The 25141-nt window shown below is 41.1% G+C and overlaps 1 protein-coding gene across 1 annotated transcript in view; it reads right to left on the reverse strand.

Annotated features, from left to right (window-relative positions):
• slc5a12 (solute carrier family 5 member 12) overlaps positions 1–25141 on the reverse strand; it is a 55216-nt gene that overhangs the window by 15088 nt on the left and 14987 nt on the right. Inside the window, 6 exon segments of the mRNA XM_063063145.1 lie at positions 10136–10203; positions 12021–12133; positions 12238–12326; positions 19068–19197; positions 19956–20096; positions 23371–23525. Of these exon segments, the coding sequence (XP_062919215.1) occupies positions 10136–10203; positions 12021–12133; positions 12238–12326; positions 19068–19197; positions 19956–20096; positions 23371–23525 (696 nt within the window).

The raw sequence follows: 25141 nt of genomic DNA on the forward strand, positions 1-25141 counted from the left end.
GGCTGTGGCGTCCCGATTTCCATGATGGCCGATCAGGTCTCGGATGAAAGACAGCCTGTTGATTCTTGACGACTAAGCAATTTTATACGAATATATAACCCTGAACTTTGCCTGCATTCTGTAAGTTAGCGCATTTTAATTTGATTCAGCCAAAAAAAGTGCCGCTGTAATGCACAGTTTGCGCTAATTGGAGGTCACAAACAGACAGACAGACAGAGCATGAGAGTTTTAGTAATATATAGATAAATGAGAACAGAGCAGAGAGAGAAAAGAAAATAATGCTGTAACCTTGAAATATAGAGCAATGCAATTTTTGGAAATCAGAAATAAGGAAATGTTAGAAGTACTAGAAAGAAAATAGGTTGATTAAACTTTAAAAGCTGTATATTTGCAATATTAAATTTCATTGTTGAGTGTTAAGATCTACAACATGACTAGACAGATTAACTTTTTGTAAGTTGGGTCTTTTAGGAACAGTGTAAAAGGCAGAAGACAGTGAGGGTTGAATGAGATGGGAAAAATAAATTTAAGTATGATTGGAAGGTCAGATTGCCTTGTAGACTCCCACACAATCTTGACAATACCTCATCCTATCCATTTTATACAGATTCCTGTCCAAACCCTCTTTTTCTCAGAATCTATCACATCTGTTCTGCTGTCAACAGATTGAACATCACTGCCCTGAGATATCGTTTCCCTCCTCTGTATCGGACAGAGCTTTGAACCATGTCTGTTCCATTGCCCACACTTGTGTCATTTCCTCTCCTTCCACAAGGATAAGAGTCTCCTAATCCTCAACTACCATCCTACTGTTCTGCACATTCAGTAGATCATCTTATGTAATTTTAGCCACTTTCAATGAGGTTCCACCACTAAACATGATAGGGAAAAATGTAGTGTAGATGTCAGCATACTTAAAACTTCAATCTCTCACTGCCACAGCCAAAGGTTCCCACCTGATTCAAACAGGCAACAATTATACCAGTGCCCAAGAGGGACACAGTGTGCTACCTCAGTAATTATCACCCAGTGACACTCATAACTACAGTGAAGTGCTTTGAGAGGTTGGTCAACTCCTGCCTAAGCAAGGACCTGGATCTGCTGCAATTTGCCTATCACCACAATAGATCTACAGCAGAGGCAATCTCACTGGCTCTCCATCAACCTTGAATCACCTGGACAATAGTAATACTTGCGTCTGGATTTTCTTTGTTGACTACAGCTCAGCAGTTAACACAATAATGCCCTCAGTACTATTCAAAAAGCTCCAAAACCTGGGCCTCCACACCTCCCTCTGCCATTGAATTCTTGACTTCCTCACCAGCAGACACAGTCTGTGCAGATCGGAAGTAAAACCTCCTCGCTGACAATCAACATTGGTGCACCTGAAGGATGTGTGCTTCGCCCACTGCTCTACTTTTTCGCTGACTTTGTGGCTAGGCACAGCTCAAACACCATCTATAAATTTGCTGATAACACAACTATTGTTGGCAGATTTTCAGATGTTGCTGAGAAGGTGTACAGGAATCAAAATCAGAAGCAGAATCAGGTTTAATATCACCTGCATACGTCATGAAATTTGTTAACTTTGCAGCGGCAGTACAATGCAATACATGATAATATAGAAAAAAAACTGTGAATTACAGTCAATAACCAGCATTCTGACATAGGTATTTGTAATGTCAAGGTGATTCAAAGCTGTGTGGAGAGCTAATGAGATCATGTCTGCTGTAGATCTATCTGGTGACAGGCAAATTGTAATCGGTCCGGATGTTTGGTGAGGCAGGAGTTGATCTTATGCATGACTAACCACTCAAAGCATTTCATCACCATAGATGTGAGTGCTACTGGACAATAGTAGTTAAGGGAGGTTACACTACTCTTCTTGCGCAGGTGGGAACTTCCAACTGTAGCAGTGAAAGATTGAAAATGTCCTTGAATACTTCTGCCAGTTGGTTGGCACAAATTTTCGGAGCCTTACCAGGCACTCTATCGGGGCCTGCCACATTTCAAGGGCTACCCCTCTTGAAAGGCAGCCTGACATCGGCCTCCGAGACAGATCACAGGGTCACCGGATGCTGCAGGGATCCTCATAGCTTTATTTCAGAGAGAGCATGAAAGGCATTGAGCTCGTCTGGGAGTGAAGTATTACTGACATTCATAATGTTGGGTTTTGCTCCTGCCAGAGTTGACCTGCATCCAATGTTGCCTCCAACCTCACTCAGAGTTGTTTCGTGGCTCTTGAAATAGCCCTCTGCAAGTCATGCCTGGTTTTCCTGTACAGACTGGGCCTCCTGATTTAAATGCCCCAGATCTAGTCCTCAGCAGATGATGAACCTTCCGGTTCATCCATGGATTTAGATTTGGGTATGTGTAGTACGTTCTCATAGGCACACACTCATCCACACAAGTTTTAATAAAGTTGATGACATCTGTGGTGTACTCATTCAGACTCAAAAGTGAATCCCTGAATACAGTCCAGACCACTGATTCAAAACAGACCTGCAAGCGCTTCTGTGCCTCCCTTGTCCATATCTTCTTGGTCCTCACTATGGTGCTGCAGTCTTCGGTCTCTGCCTATACTCAGGGAGTAGAAGTACAGCCAGGTGATCAGACTTTCCAAAGTGTGGGTGTGGAATAGCATTATATGCCCTCTTGAGCGTGGTGTTAGCAGTGGTTCAGAGTGTTGGTTCCCCTGGTACTACGTGATTTGTTGTTAATAATTATTTGGAGTCTTTTTCAGGCTGGCCTGGTTAAAATCCACCAAAATGATGGGGAAGGCATCAGGATGTTTCCTGCCTAGTTGATTGTATCGCTCAGATTGTCTGGAACCTGTTTAACAGGGCCTGAGATGGGATGTACACAGAAACTAAAATGATCGCTGAAATCTCCAGCAGTAGTTAAATTGGCCGGCACTTGATCGCGAGGTGTTCCAGGTCTGGTGAACAGGACTGGGACAGCACTGCTACGTTTATACACCACAAGGAATTGATTATCAAGCATACACCTCCATCTTTGACTTTAGAAGACTCAACAGTCCTATCTTGGTGGTGTATTATGAACCTGTCAATTTAAATCACTGTGTCTAGAACGGCAGGGGTTAACCAAGATTCCATGAAACAACTGTCCTTCTGATACAGCACCCTAGCTCTGAGATCTTCAATTTTATTTACCAGAGACTATATGGAAGTGAAAATGGAGAGAGATAGATCAGCTGGTTGAGCAGTGTCACAGCAACAACCTCGCACTCGTCAGTAAGACCAAGGAATTGATTGTGGACTTCAGGAAGGGGAAGTCAAGGAAACACACACCAGTCATCCAGGAATTAGAAGTGGAAAGGCTGAGCAGTTTCAAGTTCCTGGGTGTCCACATCTCCAAGGATCTATCCTGGGCCCAACGCATTGATGCAATTACAAAGAAGGCATGACAGTGGTTATATTTCTTCAGGAGTTTGAGGAGACTCGGTATGTCATCAAAGACTTTCGCAAATTTCTACAGGTATTCCATGGAGAGTATTCTACCTAGTTACATCACAGTTTGGTATGAAGGGTCTACTGCACAGGATTGGTAAAAGCTTCAGAAAGTTGTAAACTCAATCAGCTCCATCATAGGCACGAGCCTGCCCAGCATCCAAGGCACCTTCAAAAGGTGGTGCCTCCAAAAGGCAGCATCCAACATCAAGAACACCCCTCACCCAGAACACTCTTCTCATTCTTCCCATCACCCTCTTCTTCATCAAGGAGGAAGTATAGGAGCCTGAAGACACACACTCAGCATTTCAAAAACAGCTTCTTTCCCCCCACTATCAGATTTCTGAATGGACAATGAACCCATGAACACTTCCTCAGCTTTTTCCCCTTCTCTTTTTGCGCTAATTAATTAATTTATTTTTTATATATTCTTTTTATTGTAATTTATAGTTTTTACTACTACATACTGCAATGTACTACTGCAGCAAAACAACAAATTTCATGACATACACTGGTAATATTAAATGTGATTCTGATTCTGTAATGATATTACAGTGCCAGTGTCCCTGGTTCAATTCCACCACTATCCTGTGAGGTATAGGGTGGTTACATGCCCTAAGGGGGTATTAGGGGAAATAAAAGTCATCGGGAGGCATTTAAAATTCTTGGGGAGGGCGGTAAGTGGGACCCTAACTTAAGGCATGAGACCAGACCGACCATGTTAACTCGCTGCATCAACAACATCCGATAGTCATTCCCAGTTTGTGTTAATTTTTTATCTTAACTTAGCCTCGCTAAAGATGGATAAATGTATGGTGTAATCTCTTTGAGTCTGAAGGTGGTGAGGCCTTGAATTCTAAACCTGCTAAGAAACAGTAACTACAGAAATTGCATCAATAAAATGTTACATACCTGGACTATGATTTTATTCCATCCCCATTAGATCAGTGATGCCCCATGTGTCTTATTTGTAATACTGTACTGTTGAAGGAAGCGATGATACATTAAGATTACAGGTATACTTTCATAAAAGACACCCTGAAAAGGCTACTAATGGTACTACTCTGTTCCAGAAGCTTTTAAAAGCATTGCACACTCGAGTTATTTGCCAAGAATGCTAAAATTAACCATAATTGTGGTCTTATTGCAGCTTATAACATTTCCAAAATGATAGCAAAGTGTGGAAAATCTCATACAATTGGCGAATGATTCATAAAGCCTGCTGTATCAGAAGTGCTCACCACTGTTCTCAAAAGAGATGCCAGTATTTTAGAATCAATTCCTCTGAGTAATAACTCTGTAGCTCATCGTATTGATGAAATGAGTGAAGATATTGAATATTAACTGTGCCTAGAGCTTCAAAAAGTGGAATTTGCGATACAACTGGATAAGTCAACTATGTGAGACAATGAGGCATTGCTAATAGCACATCAAAAATGGAAAAGTTTATTAAGAGGTTTTCTTTTGTAAAAAGTTAAAAAAATCTACAGCAAGCTCAAAATGTATATTGAGGATAAAAGTATTCCGATTAAGAACATGACTTCTTGTGCAACAGATGGAGCATCATATATGACAAGTCACCATGCTGTTTTAGTGGCATTATGAAATAAGAAATACAAAATTCCAAGTCTGTTTGCAATCCATTGTGTAATTCTTCATCAACATCTCGCAGCCAGAAATGTCAGAGCTAGTGACTTTTTTCAAGCATGAATCTTATAATATCTGCTATCAATAAAATTAAAGCTCATCCATTAAATAGCAGAATATTTCGCCAGCTATGCCAAGATAATGATGAAAAGTTTGAACATTTGCTTCTTCACACTGAAGTGTGCTGGCTGTCAAAATTCTGTCGCTTAAAATGTTTCTTTGATCTTTTTGACACTGTGGTTGAATTTTTGCTCAAAGTCAACAGAGCTTGGTAACAAGACTGAACTTCTACATGGAGATGTGGCATACCTAGCCAATCTGTACGATAAAATGAATATTCTAAATATGAAACAGCAGGGTGAGAATTTAAAGTTAGTCCAGGCAAAAAGTGCAGTGTCCACTTTTATTGGAAAATGGAACTATATAAGCAAAACATTGAGAGAAGAATTTTCTCAGTTTCCCTGCATGAAAAGTATGGCATGCTTTTTCACAGATGGTGATTTGCAAGAGTACTGCTTACACCTGCAGTCACTGAAGAAGGATTTTCAGAATTGATTGAAGGATTTGAACAATCTGGAAATTCTGGAATGGGTTATTAACCCATTTCTTTGCAAAATGGAAGAACATGAAGAGATCTTGCAAGAAGAAATTATCGAAATTCAGAATACTGAAGTAGCAAAAATACTTTTCAAAAATGTCGGCTTTTGTGGTATGAAGTTTCTTAGTCTTTGGAGAAGAGTCAAACTGCCCTTCATTGTACTTACACCCTCCTACCTTGCTGAAAGAGGCTTCAGGACAGTGAACCACATACTCACAAAAAAAAACAGAAACCGTGGGGACTTCAGTATCTTGCTGTCACAACTTGAACAAGATTTTTCAACTATTTCTAACAACGATCAAGCTCAAGGATCAAAGCTGCTGTACAGCGCACAAGTACTGCGTAAGCTAGGTTTAAAGACAAATAAAAATTTAAAGTAGAATAATTTTTCTGATGTTAGCACATGGTGGACATGTTTTTACAATACTGGGGCACCAAAACGTATATTGCGCCTAAGAGGGGCATTGGCAAGTATGAAAGTGCTTCAGAGGGGTGTTGAGCTAAAAATGGTTGGGGAACACTGCCCTGAGTGTTCCAGTTTCTGCCCACATTCCAAAAATGTGCGGGTTAGTAGGTAAATGGGTCATTTTGGTCATTGGGCATTATGGGCATTATGGGCTCATTGGGCCAGAAGGGCCTATTCCCAACTATATCTGTAAATGAATATACAAATAAATAAATAAACATGCCACTCCATTCCTTCCACTTTCAGCATTCTGAAGTGATTATTCCATCTGAAATTCCTCTCCATTCACTCTCTGTGCACATTCCCAAACAAGCACAAGAGATACAACATCTGCCCTTTTACCTTTTGTCTCCCCATCATCTTGATATCCAAAAACACTTTCAAGGTGAAATAACAATTGACATGTACATCTTCCAGCTGAAGGTACTGCATTTGGTGCCCACTATACAGTTCCCTTTTGCAATGGAAAATCAGAAACTGCTTTGCAAAACGGGGCATGTCCTTTTCTCAGTGTTACCATCAGGTAGGAGGTACAGAAGCCTGAAGGCACACGGTCAGCGATTCAGGAACAGCTTCTTCCCCTCTGCCATCTGATTCCTAAATGGACATTGAGTCTTTGGACACTACCTCACTTTTTAAAAAAATATACAGTATTTCTGTTTTTGCATTTTTTTAAAATCTATTCAATATACGTATACTGTAATTGATTTACTTATTTATTTTATTTATTATTATGATTGATTTTTTTTCTTTGCTAGATTCTGTATTGCATTGAACTGCTGCTGCTAAGTTAACAAATTTCACATCACATGCCGGTGATAATAAACCTGATTCTGATTCTAATTCTGATTCTGACCTCTCCGCCTATATCAGTAATTCTGAATTTTCAATTCCCTCTCACACTACTTCTGCATCCCACTCCCACTTTTCCCAGATCTCAACTTGTCCATCTGGACACCTCTTTGAACCATGGCTGACCTTCTGGCTTATGTAAATTCAGACTGAGAGATGTGCTATGTGATGACATTACAGCTTGAGGTAGTGTGTACTTCTACTGAAGATCCATAGGATATGCCGGTATGAACTGTCTGCTTTGACTCCATCCAATTTAGCACAGTTATATTGCGACAGAACATGAGGATGCCAGGAGCTTTACCTCATAAGAAATGTTCAGTAGTAATTTCTTTCATGACTGTTTTTGTACCCAGATGCACATACCAGAAGTACAGGTCGACATTCACTAATCCGACTACCTGTAATCCGGTTCCTTCGATAATCCGCACTGATTTCAAATTTTCCGCGCAACTGTAATTTCAAATTTTCCGGGCCGCCATACCAATCTGCTGCACATTGTTTTGGTTGCGCTAGATCTGTTCACATGTTGGCGCGCTCTTGTAAGCACAGACAGGCAATTCCTGCTTGTTTTCCTGCATTTATTAATATCATTTGCGTGAGGTGCGGCCGCCAGACACCTGGCTGTCTCACCCGCCAGTAGCGGGGGAGCTGGTGCGCGCTGGGTCGGTCCGCCTTCTCACCCGCCCTCCGGCGTTGCCCGGCCAGTGGTCCGTTCTCTTCTGCCTACGTCCGACCTCAATCAGACATGGTGACCCACTGAATTTAAGCATACTACTAAGCGGAGGAAAAGAAACTAACGAGGATTCCCTCAGTAACTGCGAGTGCAATGTAGTCCTTGAGGTAACTGCAAGTCTGTGTCTTTGCTATTGCTTAGCTCACGCTTGAGTGCTGGTAGTGGGTGCGCTTTATTTTTTGCCATTGGGGAGGGGGGATTGTTGCTCGCTGCCGCTTACGCGCGGGAGGGAGGGGAGCTTTGGGGTTCTAACATTTAACTGTTGTTCATTCTTTGGGGCACTTCTCTGTTTTCGTAGATGGTTGCGAAGAAAAAGCATTGCGGGATTATATCGTATACATTTCTCTGACATTAAATGAACCTTTGAAACCTTTGTTATTTTAAAGGTATGATGAGGCGGTTAGCTATTGCTTAATGTGATCCTTCTGTAATTCAGCATTTTCAATAATGTGGCACTCCTCAGGTTCCAATGGTGCTGGATTATAGAAGGTCGACCTGTACTTACGTACTTTGTAGTTGAAAGTCAAAGACCATAAGATATAAGAGCACAATTAGACCATTCAGCTGTGCCATTTCAACTTGGCGGGTTTATTATCTCTCACAACTTCACTCTCCTGCCTTCTCCCTGTAACCTTTGATGCCCTTACTAATCAAGAACCAATCAACTTCTGCTTTAAGTACACCCAATGATTTGTCCTTCACAGCCATCTGTGGTAATGAATTCCACAGATTCGTTACCTTGAGGCTAAAGAAAATCCTCCTTATCTCTGCTCTAAAAGGATGTCCATGTATTCTGAGGTTGTGCCATCTGGTCCTACACTCCACTGCAGAAAACATCCTCTCCACGGTAATGTACAGGTAAAAACAAGCTCCTGTAGCCATTTCCCTGTGTTCACTCACTATTTTCTGCTGACCTCTTCTCGTTCTTCAATGAAGTCCACTGTACATTCATGGAATAGCAACTCATTTTCCAGTTAACATATTAGCGATAGCATGATTCAGCATTGACCTCAACAATTTGCCCTGGACATCTGTATCACAACAGGCCATTTCTGATGAAAGTCATCATCAGCCGCATTCACTCCACAAAAGCAGCCTGATCTGCAGGGTATTTCCAACATCTTCCTTTTATTTCAGATTTCCATGAACTACACTGCTTTCTAGTTCAATTTCCATCTCTCCTGGCTGATAAGCTACAAGACTTCAACATCCTTTCTCAGAAGGCACCCCTGTGTCAATCAGTCTCTTCTGGTCTACACCTCATCACAAAAATTCCCATTTTCTGTCTTCACCCATCAATTTTCTCTACAAATTAAAGCAGGTTTATGTTTAACTTGTTCTGATGAAAATTAATCAACCTGAAATGTTAATTCTTTTCTTTCCTTTATTTGTATTTCTTTTGTTTTTCTGCTTTTTGTCACAGTTATATCTCTTGTCCAAACTGTTAGTGAAACCTCAAGGGACTGCAGATGCTGGAATCTGCATACTGGCCGACTTTGCTCTTCACTCTTGGTCCTCATGTAGGGTTTCAACCTGAAACATTAACAATTACTTTGCTCTACCCTCTGAGTTCCTCCAACACATTGTTTGTTGCTCAAGTTACTGAAGTTCTTGATAGGCCTGATTTGAGTACATTAACGGTGACAGGGTGGGGGAGTGTGTTAAGTCAATGTTAATGTTCCACCCTGACCTGGTACCTGACCAGGTACCTGGGTGTTTTAGCTGGAAGATGCTCCAAAGACCTGGGCCAGAGAACATATTTAGTTATGATGATGGTATTGCTTTCTTCAAGAGTATTAAGTTACGTTTTCAGTGCCGGAATCCTCTCACATCTCAAACATGGAATAGACTGATGTAATTTGAGGAGGATCAGTACTAGACCAGTAATTTAACTGCTGTGCTACCGCCATACTATTGACTTTGCATCCCCAGTGTGTAGTGAATGAAGCACAAAACCTCTGAGGAATCCAATGAAACTGACGGGGTTATATTGGAAAAGAGACACATCGAGTTGGAGCATAATCTAGAACAGACGAGGAATGGAGACATTGGGTTCACAGTAAAACTGGGAAGGTATCTTTATCAGAACAATGAATAGATAGACTATAGGGTCATGGAAGTTCATAGCACTTTGCCCATTGTTTTCTTGTCCACCAGTAATAAGTTGTCTGGCTTAATCAACATCCCAGTTCTTAGTCCCACACACAAAATGGCTGGAGACATTCAGCAGGTCAGGCAGCATCTACAGAGAGGAATGAAGAATCAACATTTTTTGACCAAGACATTGATCAGGACTGGAAAGGAAGGGGGAAGAAGCCAGATAAGAAGGTGGTGGGAAGGGAAGCCTCTTACTGCACTGCACTTACCTGAATAATCCCTCCCATCAAAGATGCTGCAACTGCCATTGATGTACAGAGAACACCAAATACTACGCCTGTAAAACAGTGTTAATAATGGAGATTAGAGTCTACAGTATTCATGGTGGAAATCATAAATTGTGAATGTCAGTACTTTACCACTGAGCAAAATGTTGGCATATGTCCTGAATATCATTTTGTTTATGAAAACCACACTTTAGATTTTCATCGTTTACATTCTGAGAACTCCTTAGTCTTTCACTGGCTGGAGGCGTTTTTGAGGACAACTTCCAGTTGGTGTGTGAAATGGTCATATGCTCCACGCCCTGAATGACTGAAATGAAGCAAGGCACGCAAGGTGTAAATCCATAGCCTGGCTAACAGCAACCATTTCATATGCCTCTATAAAAATTTACAGGATCAAAGAAAACTTTTGGGTTATTGCGTCTATGCCAGCTATCCAGAATAACTAAAACAAATCCAAAGAAAAAGAAATTGGAAACACTCAGGCAACATCTGTGGATTGGGAAAGAGTTAACATTTCAGATGGATGACCATTCATCAGAACTGAGAAAGAGAAGAGTTAATTTATTTGCTCTCCTTCCTAGTTCTAATGAGTCTTTGATTTGAAATGTTATCTGTTACTTCTCTCTCCATAGGTGCTGCAATGTTGTAGATGTTTCCAGATTTTCTGCAGCTCCGGTGTTAATCTGACACAAATTTGTTTCTTGAACCACAAAAGAGGGGGAGGAATGTTGACCACGGAGACAGAAAATGAATAGGCTTTGAAGCCAGTTAAACATTACCATTAAGAGAAAAATCTTGAGCTTTCAACATTCCTGCACTATTCCTTAATGAAGAACTTCACGGCCTTTTACCTTAGTTTTTTTGCATCCCAGTGAGCTGAGAGAGCCAAACAATGTTTCAGACTAAGTATGGAAACAATGTCCTTTGCAATTCTGACAAGTGATAACCATAATTGCATCAACTTACGTTAGCATGGAGCTGAGTTGACAAGGCTCATCACAAAGATAATTTCCAGAAAAAAATGACATCATGCTATGCGGGATATTAAGACACAAGAACAAATGCTTGGGTAAAATTGTTGGTTTTAATCAATATTAAAAAGGAGGTGTCGTGAGTGGGGAGAGGTAGAGGTAGGAATATCTGGTGCAGAGGATCCAAGCTTAGGTCCTTGGTAGTATAAAGCAGAAAGTGATCAGTGGTGAGAGGTTTGAAGTTGGGGTTTCTGAGGAGGCTAGTGTTGAAGGAACATGGACATCTCAGAGGACTGCATAATTTTAGATTGTAGAGATATTAAAAGTTGAAACAAGAATAAAAATTTGGAAATTGAGCCATGTTTGACTTTGGAGAGAGTGGTGGTTCATGAACACGGGAGTAAGGAGTGAATGAGTCTTAATGTGACTTATAATAAAGGTGATAGAGTCTAACTGCGTTGAAATTTTGGTTGATGAATGTACTAGAAAAATTAAGTGAGAAATATTGAGATGCCATCTTAGTTTGATGTGCTTCCTCTTTCAATCCCTGTCACCCTCTTAGAAAGTCCTAGAATATAGACAGACAAAGCCAAGTCCTAATTTTTGATCCTGCAAAGTGGTTTCTGGAGATAGATTTTCAGGTTGTGCTTTATTACTGTACCATGTTGATTTAAACTAACTTTGTATTAAGCAAAAAATCAGCAGTACAAAGGTCAAGCCATGGTTCATAACGTATTAACCAGAAATTAGAGAGCAAAGACAGTAAGAATTTCGGACGAGACAAAATAATTCTAATCAGCTCACATGAGAGACAGGTAGTTCAGAATGTCTGGGTGAAATTATGTCAGCTTGAGATCGACATTAGTAATGAATTGATAGATCCTGAAGGTACTTACACAAGCTTTTACTGATCCAAGTGCTCATCTTGTCTGACACATTGGGGAAACATTGTTTAATGAAGTCTTCATATGTTACTGTTGCAAGAGCATTAATACTGGCAGCAACTGTACTGTGGACCAAGAAAGAAACCAAGATCACTGCAAAGGGCTCACAATCCATAACTGGGTGCTATTTGAGAGAGTGATTTTCCAATAAAAATTCCTGTGTACATACCTAAGTGTGCCACTAAATGCGCAGGTCGCAAAGAGTCCAGGCAGTCCCGGAAGGTGCCCCAGTATTTCCATAACAAAATATGGCATTAACTTTAAAAAAAGAAATATGAAAAGTGAAAAAAGTTTTCCCTGAAATGTTGAATGAAAATTTAAAAACAAATCTGAAACTAAAAGCAGAAATGGTGGAAATATCAATTTAATTCTTCATTCCATTCCACTCTATCTCTGAGCACCTCATCTTCCACTTAGGTATGTGGCAGCCTGCACAACTCAATACTGAATATAATGTCATAAGGTATCCAGTGTTTTCTGTTTCTAATAAAAGTAATTATTTCTGTGGTGAATTTATCCAGACGTAATATTAACTCAAAGGCCCTAATCCATAAGTGATATTATTTCAGTTTTTCACTCTCCACTGACTCTGCCTTGTCTGCTGAGCATTTTGACTTACTTCCTCAGGAGGCTAAAAAAATTGACATGTTCCTGTCGACCGTGAAGAATTAATACACCACAGAAATGATCCTATCTGGATGTATGAAGGCTTTGTATGGCAACTGCTCTGGCTATGACCATAAAAAATTGCAGTGTTTTCAACAATTATCATAGCATATCATGGAAACCATAGGACCATAATATATAGGAGCAGAATTAGGCCTTTTGGCCCATCGAGTTTGCTCTGCTATTTCATCATAGCTAATCCAAATTCCCTCTCAGCCCCAATCTCCAGTCTTCTCCCCTTGTTCATTCGTGCCTTGACTAATCAAGAATCTATCAACTTGTTCCTTAAATATTCCCAATGACTTGGCCTCCTCAGCTGCCTGTGGCAATATATTCCATCGATTCACCACTCTCTGGCTAAAGAAATTCCTCCTCATCTCTGTTCTAAAAGGACGCTCCTCTATTCTGAGGCTGTGGCCACTAGTCTTAGACTCTCCCACCATAGGAAACATCTTCTTCACTTCCACACTATCGAGGTTTCAACATCCGATAGGTTTCAATGAGGTCACCCCTCATTCTTGTGAATTCCAGAGAATACAGCCTCCCCTCCATGAACTCTCTCTGTACTTCTCACTGTATCAGTAAAAAGCAGCCAGCAAAATCAAAAGAGCTGCCCACACTGGAAATTCTTTCTCTTCCCCTCTTCTGTTGAGCACAAGATGCAAAGGCCTGAAAGTGTATCCATGAGATTCAAGGGACAGCTTCAACCCCACGATTATAAGACTATGAACTAATTACCTAGCACATTAAGTTGGATTCCTGGCTAATAATCTACCTCATTATGATCTTGCACCTTATTGTTTATGCTGCACTGCAACTTCGGCTTTACCTGTTTTATTTGTTCTAACTCAATGCACTGTGTAATGATTTTATCTGTAGGAATAGTATAGAAGAACAAGCTTATCAATGTACATGCAAACTTAACAAACCAATTTCATTTCCAATTCCAATCAGTCTTTACAAGGCCCTTTGTTCTCCAATTGCCTGCTATCAATCAACTTGATTTTCCACTACAATACTGTTCACCAGTGTGGCATACAGCAATTAGTATGCAATAGGTGTTGTATGCTATAAACTATGTAATGAGAGAAGCACCAGGAAATTTGGTCAATTTGCTATTTCCCTTACCCTGAAAATTGCAGTGTTAAAGTTAATCTTGAATTTACAATGTCATCAATAAAACAGTGGATAAAGAAATATCATATGAACAGAGATTATTCATTCAGTATTGCCAATTGGAATTTTTTCTTCCTCAGGGCAATGACATCACTGAAGCCAGAACCACTACATATTCCTTCACTCTGCAGCCTAACGTGAAAAGTTGATTTGTGTACACATGTGCAGAAAATCCTGCACTATTTCTATATTCCACCTGCAGATCAATTTATGTGGTTAATTTAAGTATTCAAAATATAATGTCACTCATTGAAACAAGGAACTGGATTCTGTTTCAAAATTCGACCAGTCTAGGAGTTATTACACTGTTATCTGCCAAACACATCTTGCAGTAATATTCCACTGCTGGTGCAGCCAACAGCTCTGAAGTCATATTAGACTTACCAAAACACCAGTGTAAATGGAGAATTAGTAGTGCTCAGAATCAGAATCAAGTTTAATATCACCAGCATATGTCATGAATTTTGATAAGTTTGTGGCAACAGTACAATGCAATGCTTAATAACAGAAAAAACATGAATCACAGTAAGTATATATATCTATATCTATATATGTGTGTAAAATATATAAAATGTATGATATATACATAGCTATAAAAGTTAAATTAAATAAGTAGAGCAAAAATAGAAATAAAAAAAGTAGAGTTCATGGGTTCAATGTCCATTCAGAAATCGCATGGCTGAGGGGAAGAAGCCGCTCTTGAATCACTGAGTGTGTGCCTTCAGGCTTCTGTACTTCCTTCTTGATGGTAGCAATGAAAACAAGGCATGACCTGGGTGATGGAGGTCCTGAATGATGGATGCCACCTTTTTGAGACATTGCTTCCTTGAAGATGTCCTGAATACTACGGCACTAGTGTCCATAATGGAGCTGACTAAGTCTGCAACACTCTACAACTTATTTCGATGGTGTGCAGTAGCCCCACCCCCCACCAGATTGTGATGCTTCACGAGTATCAGTAATTTGATTTTAATTAAGATTAAAATGAAATTAAATGTGCTTTGATAGTATGCATCTGAAATAAATAAAAGCAGGAGGTAATCATTTGTTTTATGTATCGTAACAAACAACTTCAGGACTTGAGCACGTTATTTCTTCACCAGTTTGATGGGGGCACGACTGTGCAAGCACGTGGAGGTCAGCCAGTGAGAACAGAGAGAAGAGTTTAAAAAGAAGACAGTTTTATAGAGCAGGCGCCAGAGTAGAGGGAGACACAGTAGGAAGGCTTTGGCTCAACGGGGCTTAGGCATTAAGGGGTCGAGGCAAGGTACGTTACCTGTGTAGAATACAGACAGGAAGTACGTATGTGAGCCCAGTTTTCTGTGCTGGGTGTCAGATCCTGGAGACTCCCAGATGGCCACATCTGCGCCAGGTGCGTCGAGCTGCAGTTCGTTGGGGACTGCATTAGGGAACTGAAGATGCAGCTCAATGACCTCTGTCTAGTCAGAGAGACTGAGGAGATGATAGAGAGGAGCTATAGGCAGGTAGTCATTCCGGGACCTCGGGAAACAGATAAGTGAGTAACAGTCAGGAGAGGGAAGGGCAAGAGGCAGATGCTAGAGAGTACCCCAGTGGCTGTCCGTCCCCCTTAACAAGAAGTACTCCTGTTTGAGTACTGTCGGGGGAGATGGCCTACTTGGGGGAAGCAACATAGGTCGCACCTCTGGCACAGAGTCTGGCCCTGTGGCTCAGAAGGGGAGGGAAAGAAAGAGGATGGCAACAGTGATAGTAGACTCTATAGTTAATCGGTCAGACAAGCAATTCTGTGGACACAGGAAAGAAACGCGGATGGTAATTTCCCTCCCAGGTGCCAGGGTCCAGGATGTTTCTGATCGCGTCCATTATATCCTGAAGTGGGAAGAAGAACAGCCAGAGGTCATGGTACAAATTGGTACCAATGACATGGGCAGGAAAAGGGAGCAGTTCCTGAATACAGACTACAGGGAGTTAGGAAGGAAGTTGCGAAGCAGGTCCTCAAAGGTAGTAATCTCAGGATTACTGCCTGTGCCATGTGACAGTGAGTATAGGAATAGAATGAGGTGGAGGATAAATGCGTGCCTGAGGGATTGGAGCAGGGGGTAGGGATTCAGATTTCCGGATCATTGGAACCTCTTTTGGGGCAGACGTGACCTGTACAAAAAGGAAGGGTTGCACTTGAATCCAAGGGGAACCAATATCCTGGCGGGAAGGTTTGCTAATGCTATGGGGGAGAGCTTAAACTAGAATTGCTGGGGGGCAGAACCCAACTGAAGTGACGGAGGAAGGGGCAGTTGGCTCAAATCGAGAAAGCTTGGAGACATTGGGAGAGGGAAGATAGGCAGGTGATAGAGAAGGGACGCGCTCAGACCGATGGTTTGAGATGTGTCTATTTTAATACAAGGAGTATTATGAACGAAGATGCTCTTAGAGCGTGGATCAGCACTTGGTGCTATGATGTTGTGCCCATTACAGAGACTTGGATGGTGCAGGGGCATGAACGGCTACTTCAAGTGCCAGGTTTAGATGTTTCAGAAAGGATAGGAGGGAGGATAAAGAGGTGGGGGCATGGCACTGTTGATCAGAGATAGTGTCACGGCTGCAGAAAAGGAGGAAAGGGTTGTCTATGGAGTCTCTGTGGGTGGAAGTTAGGAATAGGAAGGGGTCAATAATTCTACTGGGTGTTTTTTATAGACCACCCAATAGTAACAGGGACATCGAGGAGCAGATAGGGAGAAAGATTCTGGAAAAGAGTAATAATAACAGGGTTGTTGTGGTGGGAGATTTTAATTTCCGAAATATTGATTGGCTTCTCCCTAGAGTGAGGGGTTTAGATGGGGTAGAGTTTGTTATATGTATTCAGGAAGGTTTCTTGACACTATATGTAGACAAGCCTACAAGAGGAGAGGCTGTACTTCATCTGGTATTGGGAAATGAACCTGGTCAGGTGTCAAGTCTCTCAGTGGGAGAGCATTTTGGGGATAGTGATCACATTTCTTTCTCCTTTACCATAGCATTGGCGAGGAATAGGAACAGACAAGTTAGGGAAAGGTTTAATTGGAGTAAGGGGAACTATGAGGCCAGCAGGCAGGAACTTGGAAGCATAAATTGGAAGCAAATGTTCTCAGGGAAATGTATGGAAGAAATGTGGCAAATATTTAGGGGATATTTGCATGGGGTTCTCCGTAGGTACATTCCAATGAGACAGAGAAAGGATGGTAGGGTACAGGAACCGTGGATTACAAAGGCTATTGTAAATCTAGTCAAGAAGGAAAAAAGAACTTACAAAAGGTTCAAAAAACTAGGTAATGTTAGAGATCTAGAAGATTATAAGGCTTGCAGGGAAGGAGCTTAAGAAGGGGCTGAGGAGAGCCAGAAGGGACCATGAGAAGGCCTTGGCGAATAGGATTAAGGAAAACCCCAAGGCATTTTACAAGTATGTGAAGAGCAAGAGGATAGGACGTGAGAGAATAGGACCAAACAAGTGTGACAGTGCAAATGTGTGTATGGAACCAGAGGAGATAGCAGAGGTACTTAATGAATACTTTGCTTCAGTATTCACTATGGAAAAGGATCTTGGCGATTGTAGAGATGACTTATAGTTGACTGAAAAGCTTGAACATGCAAATATTAAGGAAGAGGATGTACTGGAGCTTTTGGAAAGGCTCCTTTTCGTTGACTACAGCTCTGCCTTTAATACCATCATTTCAAATAAACTGATTCGTAAGCTCCAGAGCCTGGTCCTTGGCACTCAGATCTGCAGCTGGATCTTCAGCTTCCTCACAGACAGGACCCAGGCTGTAAAAATAGGGGGCAAGCTCTCCTCTACAATCACTCTGAGCACCGGTGCTCCAGGCTATGTACTCAGCCCCCTGCTGTACTCACTGTACACCCATGATTGTGTAGCCAGGTTTCCATCAAACTCAATATACAAGTTTGCTAATGCCACAACAATTGTAGGCCATATCTCGGGTAATGACGAGTTTGAGTACAGAGACGAAATTAAGAACCTGGTGGCATGGTGCAAAGACAATAACCTATCCCTCAATGTCAGCAAGACGAAGGAATTGGTTGTTGACTTCAGAAGGAGTAGCGGACCGCACGACCCAATTTACATCGGTGATGCGCAAGTGGAACAGGTCAAAAGCTTTAAGTTCCTTGGGGTCAATATCACAAATGACCTGACTTGGTCCAACCAAGCAGAGTTCACTGCCAAGAAGGCCCACCAGCGCCTTTACTTCCTGAGAAAACTAAAGAAATTTGGCCTGTCCCCTAAAACCCTCACTAATTTTTATAGATGCACCACAGAAAGCATTCTGCATCACAACCTGGTATGGAAATCGTCCTGTCCAAGACTGAAAGAAGCTGCAGAAGATCGTGAACACGGCGCAGCACATCACACAAACCAATCTTCTGTCCGTGGACTTACTTTACACCGCACGCTGTTGGAACAGTGCTGCCAGGATAATCAAGAATACGACCCACCCAGCCAACACACTTTTCGTCCCTCTTCCCTCCGGGAGAAGGCTCAGGAGCTTGAAGACTCATATGGCCAGATTTGGGAACAGCTTCTTTCCAACTGTGATAAGACTGCTGAACGGATCCTGACCTGGATCTGGGCCGTACCCTCCAAATATCCAGACCTGCCTCTCGGTTTTTTTGCACTACCTTACTTTCCATTTTACTACTTTCTATTTATGATTTATAATTTAAATTTTTAATATTTACTAATGTTAAGTATTTTTAATATTTTTAATATTTAATATTTGTAATCCAGGGAGTGGGAAGCGCAGAATCAAATATCACTGTGATAATTGTACATTCTAGTATCAACTGTTTGGCAACAATAAAGTATAGAGTATTCCTTTCCATTGATACTGCCTGACCTTGTGAGTTCCTCCAGCGTTTTCTGTGTGTTACTCTGGAATCCAGCATCTACAGAAACTCTTGTGCTTAAAATAAGTTGCCAACATGTAAAGGAACATTGGAGGCCCATCATGCCCATTGAACTGTTTGTCTATTCTAAACCACATTTTCTACATTTACAACATTTACTACTAATATTTCTGAATGCTCCAATGCATTTGTTTCATGTTCCGTGATAATTGATATCTTGTATTGTTTATATCATACTGTGCTAACTTAGTGCATTTTTTGTATTAGCTGAATATCAATACTTACTTGGTCTGGTGCTGAAATAAATCCTGCAGTCCATGGATCACAGTTTACGTAAAAGGCGTACATCACCAGCCCTGAGAACACTGCACAGACATTGATCACCCAGAGTCCAAGCAAGTTCAGGTACATTGCCCTATGTCAGAAACTGAGGTCTTCAATTGAATCAACATTGCAAACAGTTCCAGTTTCTTTTACATAATTCAGCAGACTAAATCCAATCTTATAATATTTCTAGTTTTGTTTTGAATTAAGCTTTCTCACTTGTTTTCAAAATGTGCTCAATAATTTAGTAATGGTAATAGCCTGGTGGTGAGCAGGGGTACATGGGAAGAAGGAATATTTTTTGGAATTTAAGGTTGGAAATCCTCATACAGTATTCTCATGTTACCTTATGGCATGAAGGGATGTTTCTTGGCTACACTCACTTCAATCCCATATACCACATTTCCTTAACAAACAGCTTTTGGATGGAGGAGACCAGGACGCCTGGGAGAACATGCAGGTTCTACTTTGACCATAGGTCAGGATCGAACTTGGATCACTGGAGCTGTGGTATAGTTGTGCTTCCCACGGGGCCACCAGTTATATCCATTATAGTCATTTGTCAGAAACTAAGGTGGAAAGAATGCAGCATTCATCAAACCAATGTCTCCTGCCCTACCAGTTCTAGAATCTGCAGGTTACTCACTGGCTTCAGCAGCCCCCTGAGTACCCCAGCAAATGGACCCCAAGGGAATGCCTCAGAAGACTCTACAATATGACATACTTGAGTCTTGTCAGTGGAAGCTAATCAAAGAACTAAAGCCCTTAACACGTCTTTCAAAACAAATAAACTGAAGGGGATCTTTGGAATTATGAATTGGATCTGGAAGTGAAGCACATTGTACTTACATTTTAGCATGTCTTTCCGACTTGCATGAAATGCACCTTTGGACTATTGATTGATTCACTCCATAGACTCCCAGCCAAGTGAATGTGCCTCCGACAGTCAGTGTCCAAAAGGTATGCCGCCTCAGAGGATCGACCGAGAAGCTAATTCAAAGTCAAGTGGATTATTATTAAAGTCAGAATCAGAATCGGGTATAATATCACCACTCTTCTTGTTTTTTTTTCACTGTTTTAATGGAGGTCGGGATTGAGGACGTGATTTTAAGTTTAACTCTGTTTGGTTTCAAGTTAGCCCATTGCTTTGCTTTGCTTTTAGTTAGCTGCATGGTGGGTTTTTTTTTGGGGGGTTTTTTTTTCTTTTTTTCCATTGATATATATAAAATCTAGTATACTATTATGTTATCTTGGTTTCTTATGCTTAAATTACATTGTTTGTAGTATTTTCTTTTTTAGTATTGTTATCTTTTGGAATTTTATTATACTTTAACATTGTATTAATGTTTATATGGCTTACCTTTTTTGTATACTTACTCAATAAAAAGATTTAAAAAGAAAGGGTATAATATCACCAGCATTTGTCATGAAATTTGTTAACTTAGCAGTGGCAGTACAATGCAATACATGATAATATAGAAAAAAAATTAAATCAATTACAGTAAGTATATATAAGTATATTAAATTGTTAAATTAAGAATAGTGCAAAAACAAATAATATAAAATAGTGAGCTGTGTTCATGGGTTCAATGTCCATTTAGGAATCGGATAGCAGAGGGGAAGAAGCTGTTCCTGAATCATTGAGTGATGATTTCAGGCTCCTGTACCTCCTTCCTGATGGTAACAATGAGAAGAGGGCATGTCCTGGCAAATGGCATCCTTAATAATGGAAACCGCCTTTCTGAGGCACCGCTCCTTGAAGATGTCTTGGATACTGCAGAGGTTAGTACACAAGGTACAGCTGACTAATTTTACAATTTCCTGTAGCTTGTTTCTATCCTGTACTGTATCTCCCCCTCCATATCAGACGGCGATACAGCCTGTCAGAATTCACTCCACAGTGCATCTGTAGAAGTTTTTGAGAGTTTTAGCTGATATTCCAAATCCCCTCAAATTTCTAATGAAATATAGCCGCTGTCTTGCCTTCCTTACAGCTGCATCGATATTTTGGGACCAGGTTAGATTCTCAACAATCTTGACACAGAGGAACTTGACATCCTTCACTCTCTCCACTTCTGAGTCACCTATGAGGATTGGGCCGTGTTCTCTCGTTTTACCCTCTCTGAAGTCCATCATCAGCTCTTTGGCCTTAATGACATTGAGTGCAAGATTGTTGCTGTGACACCACTCAACTAGCTGGTATATCTCACTCCTGTACACCCTCTCATCTCCATCTGAGATTCTGCCAACAATGGTTGCGTCATCAGCAAATTTATAGATGGCATTTGAACTATATCTAGCCACACAGTCATGGGTATAGAGAGAGAATAGAGCAGTGGGCTAGGCAAACATTCCTGAGGTGCATCAGTGTTGATAGTCAGTGAGGAGGAGCTATTATTAGCAATCTGCACAGATTTTAGTCTTCCAGTTAGGAAGTCATGGTTCCAATTGCAGGGGGCGGTACAGAGGCCTAGCCCAGCTTATCGATCAGGACTGTGAGAATGATGGTGTTAAACCCTGAGCTATAGTCAATGAACAACATGGGTGTTTGTATTGTCCAGGTGATCCAAGATCGAGTGAAGAACCATTGAGAGTGACTGCCATATTTATTCAATTTATTTCAAGAAACAATTGGTTGTTTTTCAGGCTGCAGATTCAATTTAGTCCTTAGCCATGAACTATTTTATTCTAATGATCAAACGGAATTGAATTTAACCTTCCATTTTTTTTCATAATAATTGTCCCTGTCCAAGCCTTTTCCATTACAGCATGGTGCTGGAATTAGGTCTGTAGTAGTTGAGACTGGTTTTTCTGCAGATACTAGAGACTGCAATGAGAACTTTCGAGATCTACCTGCTGGATTTATGGGATTTCTCAGCTCACTTTCTGAACCCATTTATGTTAAAAGTTCAGAATATGCCTTCAGTACTATGAATAAAACGCTTTCCAGTGACATTGATCACTTGTTGGCAAACCCTACAAACTACAAGGCGGCCAACACAACACCCTGCAGACAGTTCACAAGACTACTTCTTTCAAATATGATTCTACTACTAAGCTGCATCTGATTAGAATCTGTAATTTACACTTTAATGGTGTGTTCTTAGACTGATAGATCAATCTGGTGCTTTGCTGTCTCTGAGGGAGTTAGCTAAGATTTGGAGTGCAGTGTGTGGCCTGGAATCTGGGAGGAGGGGTTGATTCCATTGCTTCCCTCCAATGGAGGGATCGAGCAAGATTGAAGTTGACAAATCCGAGAGCGAAGGGTGGGTTGTGTTCAGCCACCTGCCTACATTTGACTGGTCCTCCTCTCCCTCTTCCTAGCCGCTTTTGAACATAGAATAGAATAGACTAGTACAGCACAGTACAGGCCCTTCGGCCCACAATGTTGTGCTGACCCTTAAACCCTGCCTCCCATATAACCCCCCAACTTAAATTCCTCCATATACCTGTCTAGTAGTCTCTTAAATTTCACTAGTGTATCTACCTCCACCACTGACTCAGGCAGTGCATTCCACGCACCAACCACTCTCTGAGTAAAAAACCTTCCTCTAATACCCCCCTTGAACTTCCCACCCCTTACCTTAAAGCCATGTCCTCTTGTATTGAGCAGCGGTGCCCTGGGGAAGAGGCGCTGGCTATCCACTCTATCTATTCCCCTTATTATCTTGTACACCTCTATCATGTCTCCTCTCATCCTCCTTCTCTCCAAAGAGTAAAGCCCTAGCTTCCATCATTTTGAAGGAAAGGTCAGTAGTCTTGGGATCCACATTGCAAGGATTAATTGGAGAAGCTGTGGACTCATTTTGGGTGACTTTGAGATTCATGTTGCATGTGTTCCTGGATTCTGGTTACTCTTTTTTTTGCTGCTTTTGAGTGGTCTGATCACAGTAATTGATGCTGTTTGGGGCGCTTCAGCAAAGAATGCTTTGTCCTGCTGCCGGCAGTGAGCTAGAGGTGTGATGCTGAACTAAACTAAGCTGAATACTACTCGAATCATGGTTTGATGTTTGGACTCCTGGTTTGATTTGTCATCTACTTTCTTTTTGCCGTTTCCATGGTGTTTCTTTGTTTCATGGCTGCCTGCAGGAGGGTGAATCACAGAGCTGTATTCTGTCTACTTACTTTGATAATAAATGTACTTTGAACCTTTGATTCTAGTGTTCCTTCTTAGCATCAAGGGAAGACCATACTCCAGCCAGCTGTCCTTTAATGCACTTCTGATCGCTTCTTCAATGATATGTGACAGTGTGGGGCTACTTACTCAAATACATTGACTCTTTGGCCATTCCTTGCAATCTTCCACATGTTGCTACTTCCTCCCAGTTGGATAGTTCCCTGGATGAGAACTGTTAAAAATCCCAATACCATCACAATCACCTGGAAAGCATCTGTCCACACCACAGCCTTCAAACCACCCTGACAAAGGAACAAAGCATAAACACCAGGTGTGAGACTTCATCCTCAAGGAGAAACAGTTGAGTACAAAGCATCTGTTTACATTAGTTCTACTTTAAATCCATTTTATTCTCCTCAGTACCTCCCAGAGTCGACCATAAACCCACACATCGGTGGCCAATTAACCTCCCAACTTTTGGGATGTGGGAGGAAAGTGGAGCACCTGGAGGAAACAGGTATGGTCACAGGGAAAATGTGCCAACCCTACAGAAAATGGAGGTCAAGTCTGAACCCAGATTACTGAAGCTGTGAGGTAGCAGCACTACCAGCTCCATCATTATTAATCTTTTCTCAACTTATATGTGGGATGGGTGGGCATCACTGACTGTCTGGATTCATTCATTTCTCATCCCTGATAGTACCACTGATTGAAGTGTTTGGCCATTTCAGAGGGCAGTACACCACATTAGTAGATTTGGAATCACATATATGCCAGCAAGATTGAAATGAAAAAAGTAAAGAATGCACTAGAGAACCAAATATGTTTTTATAACAAAACTGAAGTTTTAGGGTCATCATTACTGAGACTAGCTTCTCATTCCATATTTGCTTAGTTACTTGAATTTAAATTCCCCATAACCTAAAGTAGTATTCAAACTTATGTCTCTGCATCGGAAGCCCGGGCCTCTGGATACTCATTCTGAAATTCGGCAGGAGCAGTTCCTTCACACGGCACTGTAGTGTAGTGGGTAGCATAACACTATTGCCGTGCCAGTGACCCAGTTTTAATTTCACCATTGCCTGTAGGGAGTGTGTATGTTCTCCCCATGACCGTGTGGGTTTCCTCTGGGTGCTTTGTGTTCCCCCTACATTCCAAAGATGTATCGGTCAGTAGATTAATTGGTCACATGAGTGGAACTAGGCAGACCAGGCTGATTGGGCAGAAGGGCCTGTTACTGTGCTGTATCTCTAATTTAAAAGCAATTTTGCTCCTCAGCACTGCCTTGCCATTATAATAAGACCACATACAATTCCATTACAATGCATTTTCAATGCAACAGTTCTGTCTACCTGTAATGGCCTTTCATCCCCATGATTATCAAGTATATATTTATCGATGCCTTAAAAATATTCAAAAGTTTTGTTGCTACTGCCCTTTGAGGAAGGGAGTTCCAAAGACTTTTGTTTCTCTGAGACAGAAACATTCCATTTCAATCCTGAATTCGATATTTAATCCTACCACTCCCTCCTTTATCACCCAATTAATACAAGCTCAGCCTGTCCAGCTATTCTTCATAAGACCATCCACCCATTCCTGGGATGGATACACTTTCTCTGAACTGCTTCTAGTCCCTAAACATCTTCCCTTATACAGTATAAGCAGGTTGAATCTGAACATAGTAAGCCCAATCTAGTCTCTTCTGTGTCTTCTATAACAAAATGAGCTGTATAATTAAAGCAAGACTACCCTGCACTTGCATTCTATTCCCCATCCACTAAAAAGCAATGTTATATTAGTTTTCCTAATTATTTCTTGAACCAACAATATTAGTTATTTTCACTCAAACGTCCGGATCCCTCTGTATTTCACAGAGTTCTACAATCTGTATTGAAAATATGCTTCCATTTGATTTTTT

This window comes from Mobula hypostoma, chromosome 11 (genome assembly GCF_963921235.1).
Source record: "Mobula hypostoma chromosome 11, sMobHyp1.1, whole genome shotgun sequence".
NCBI lineage: Eukaryota > Metazoa > Chordata > Chondrichthyes > Myliobatiformes > Myliobatidae > Mobula > Mobula hypostoma.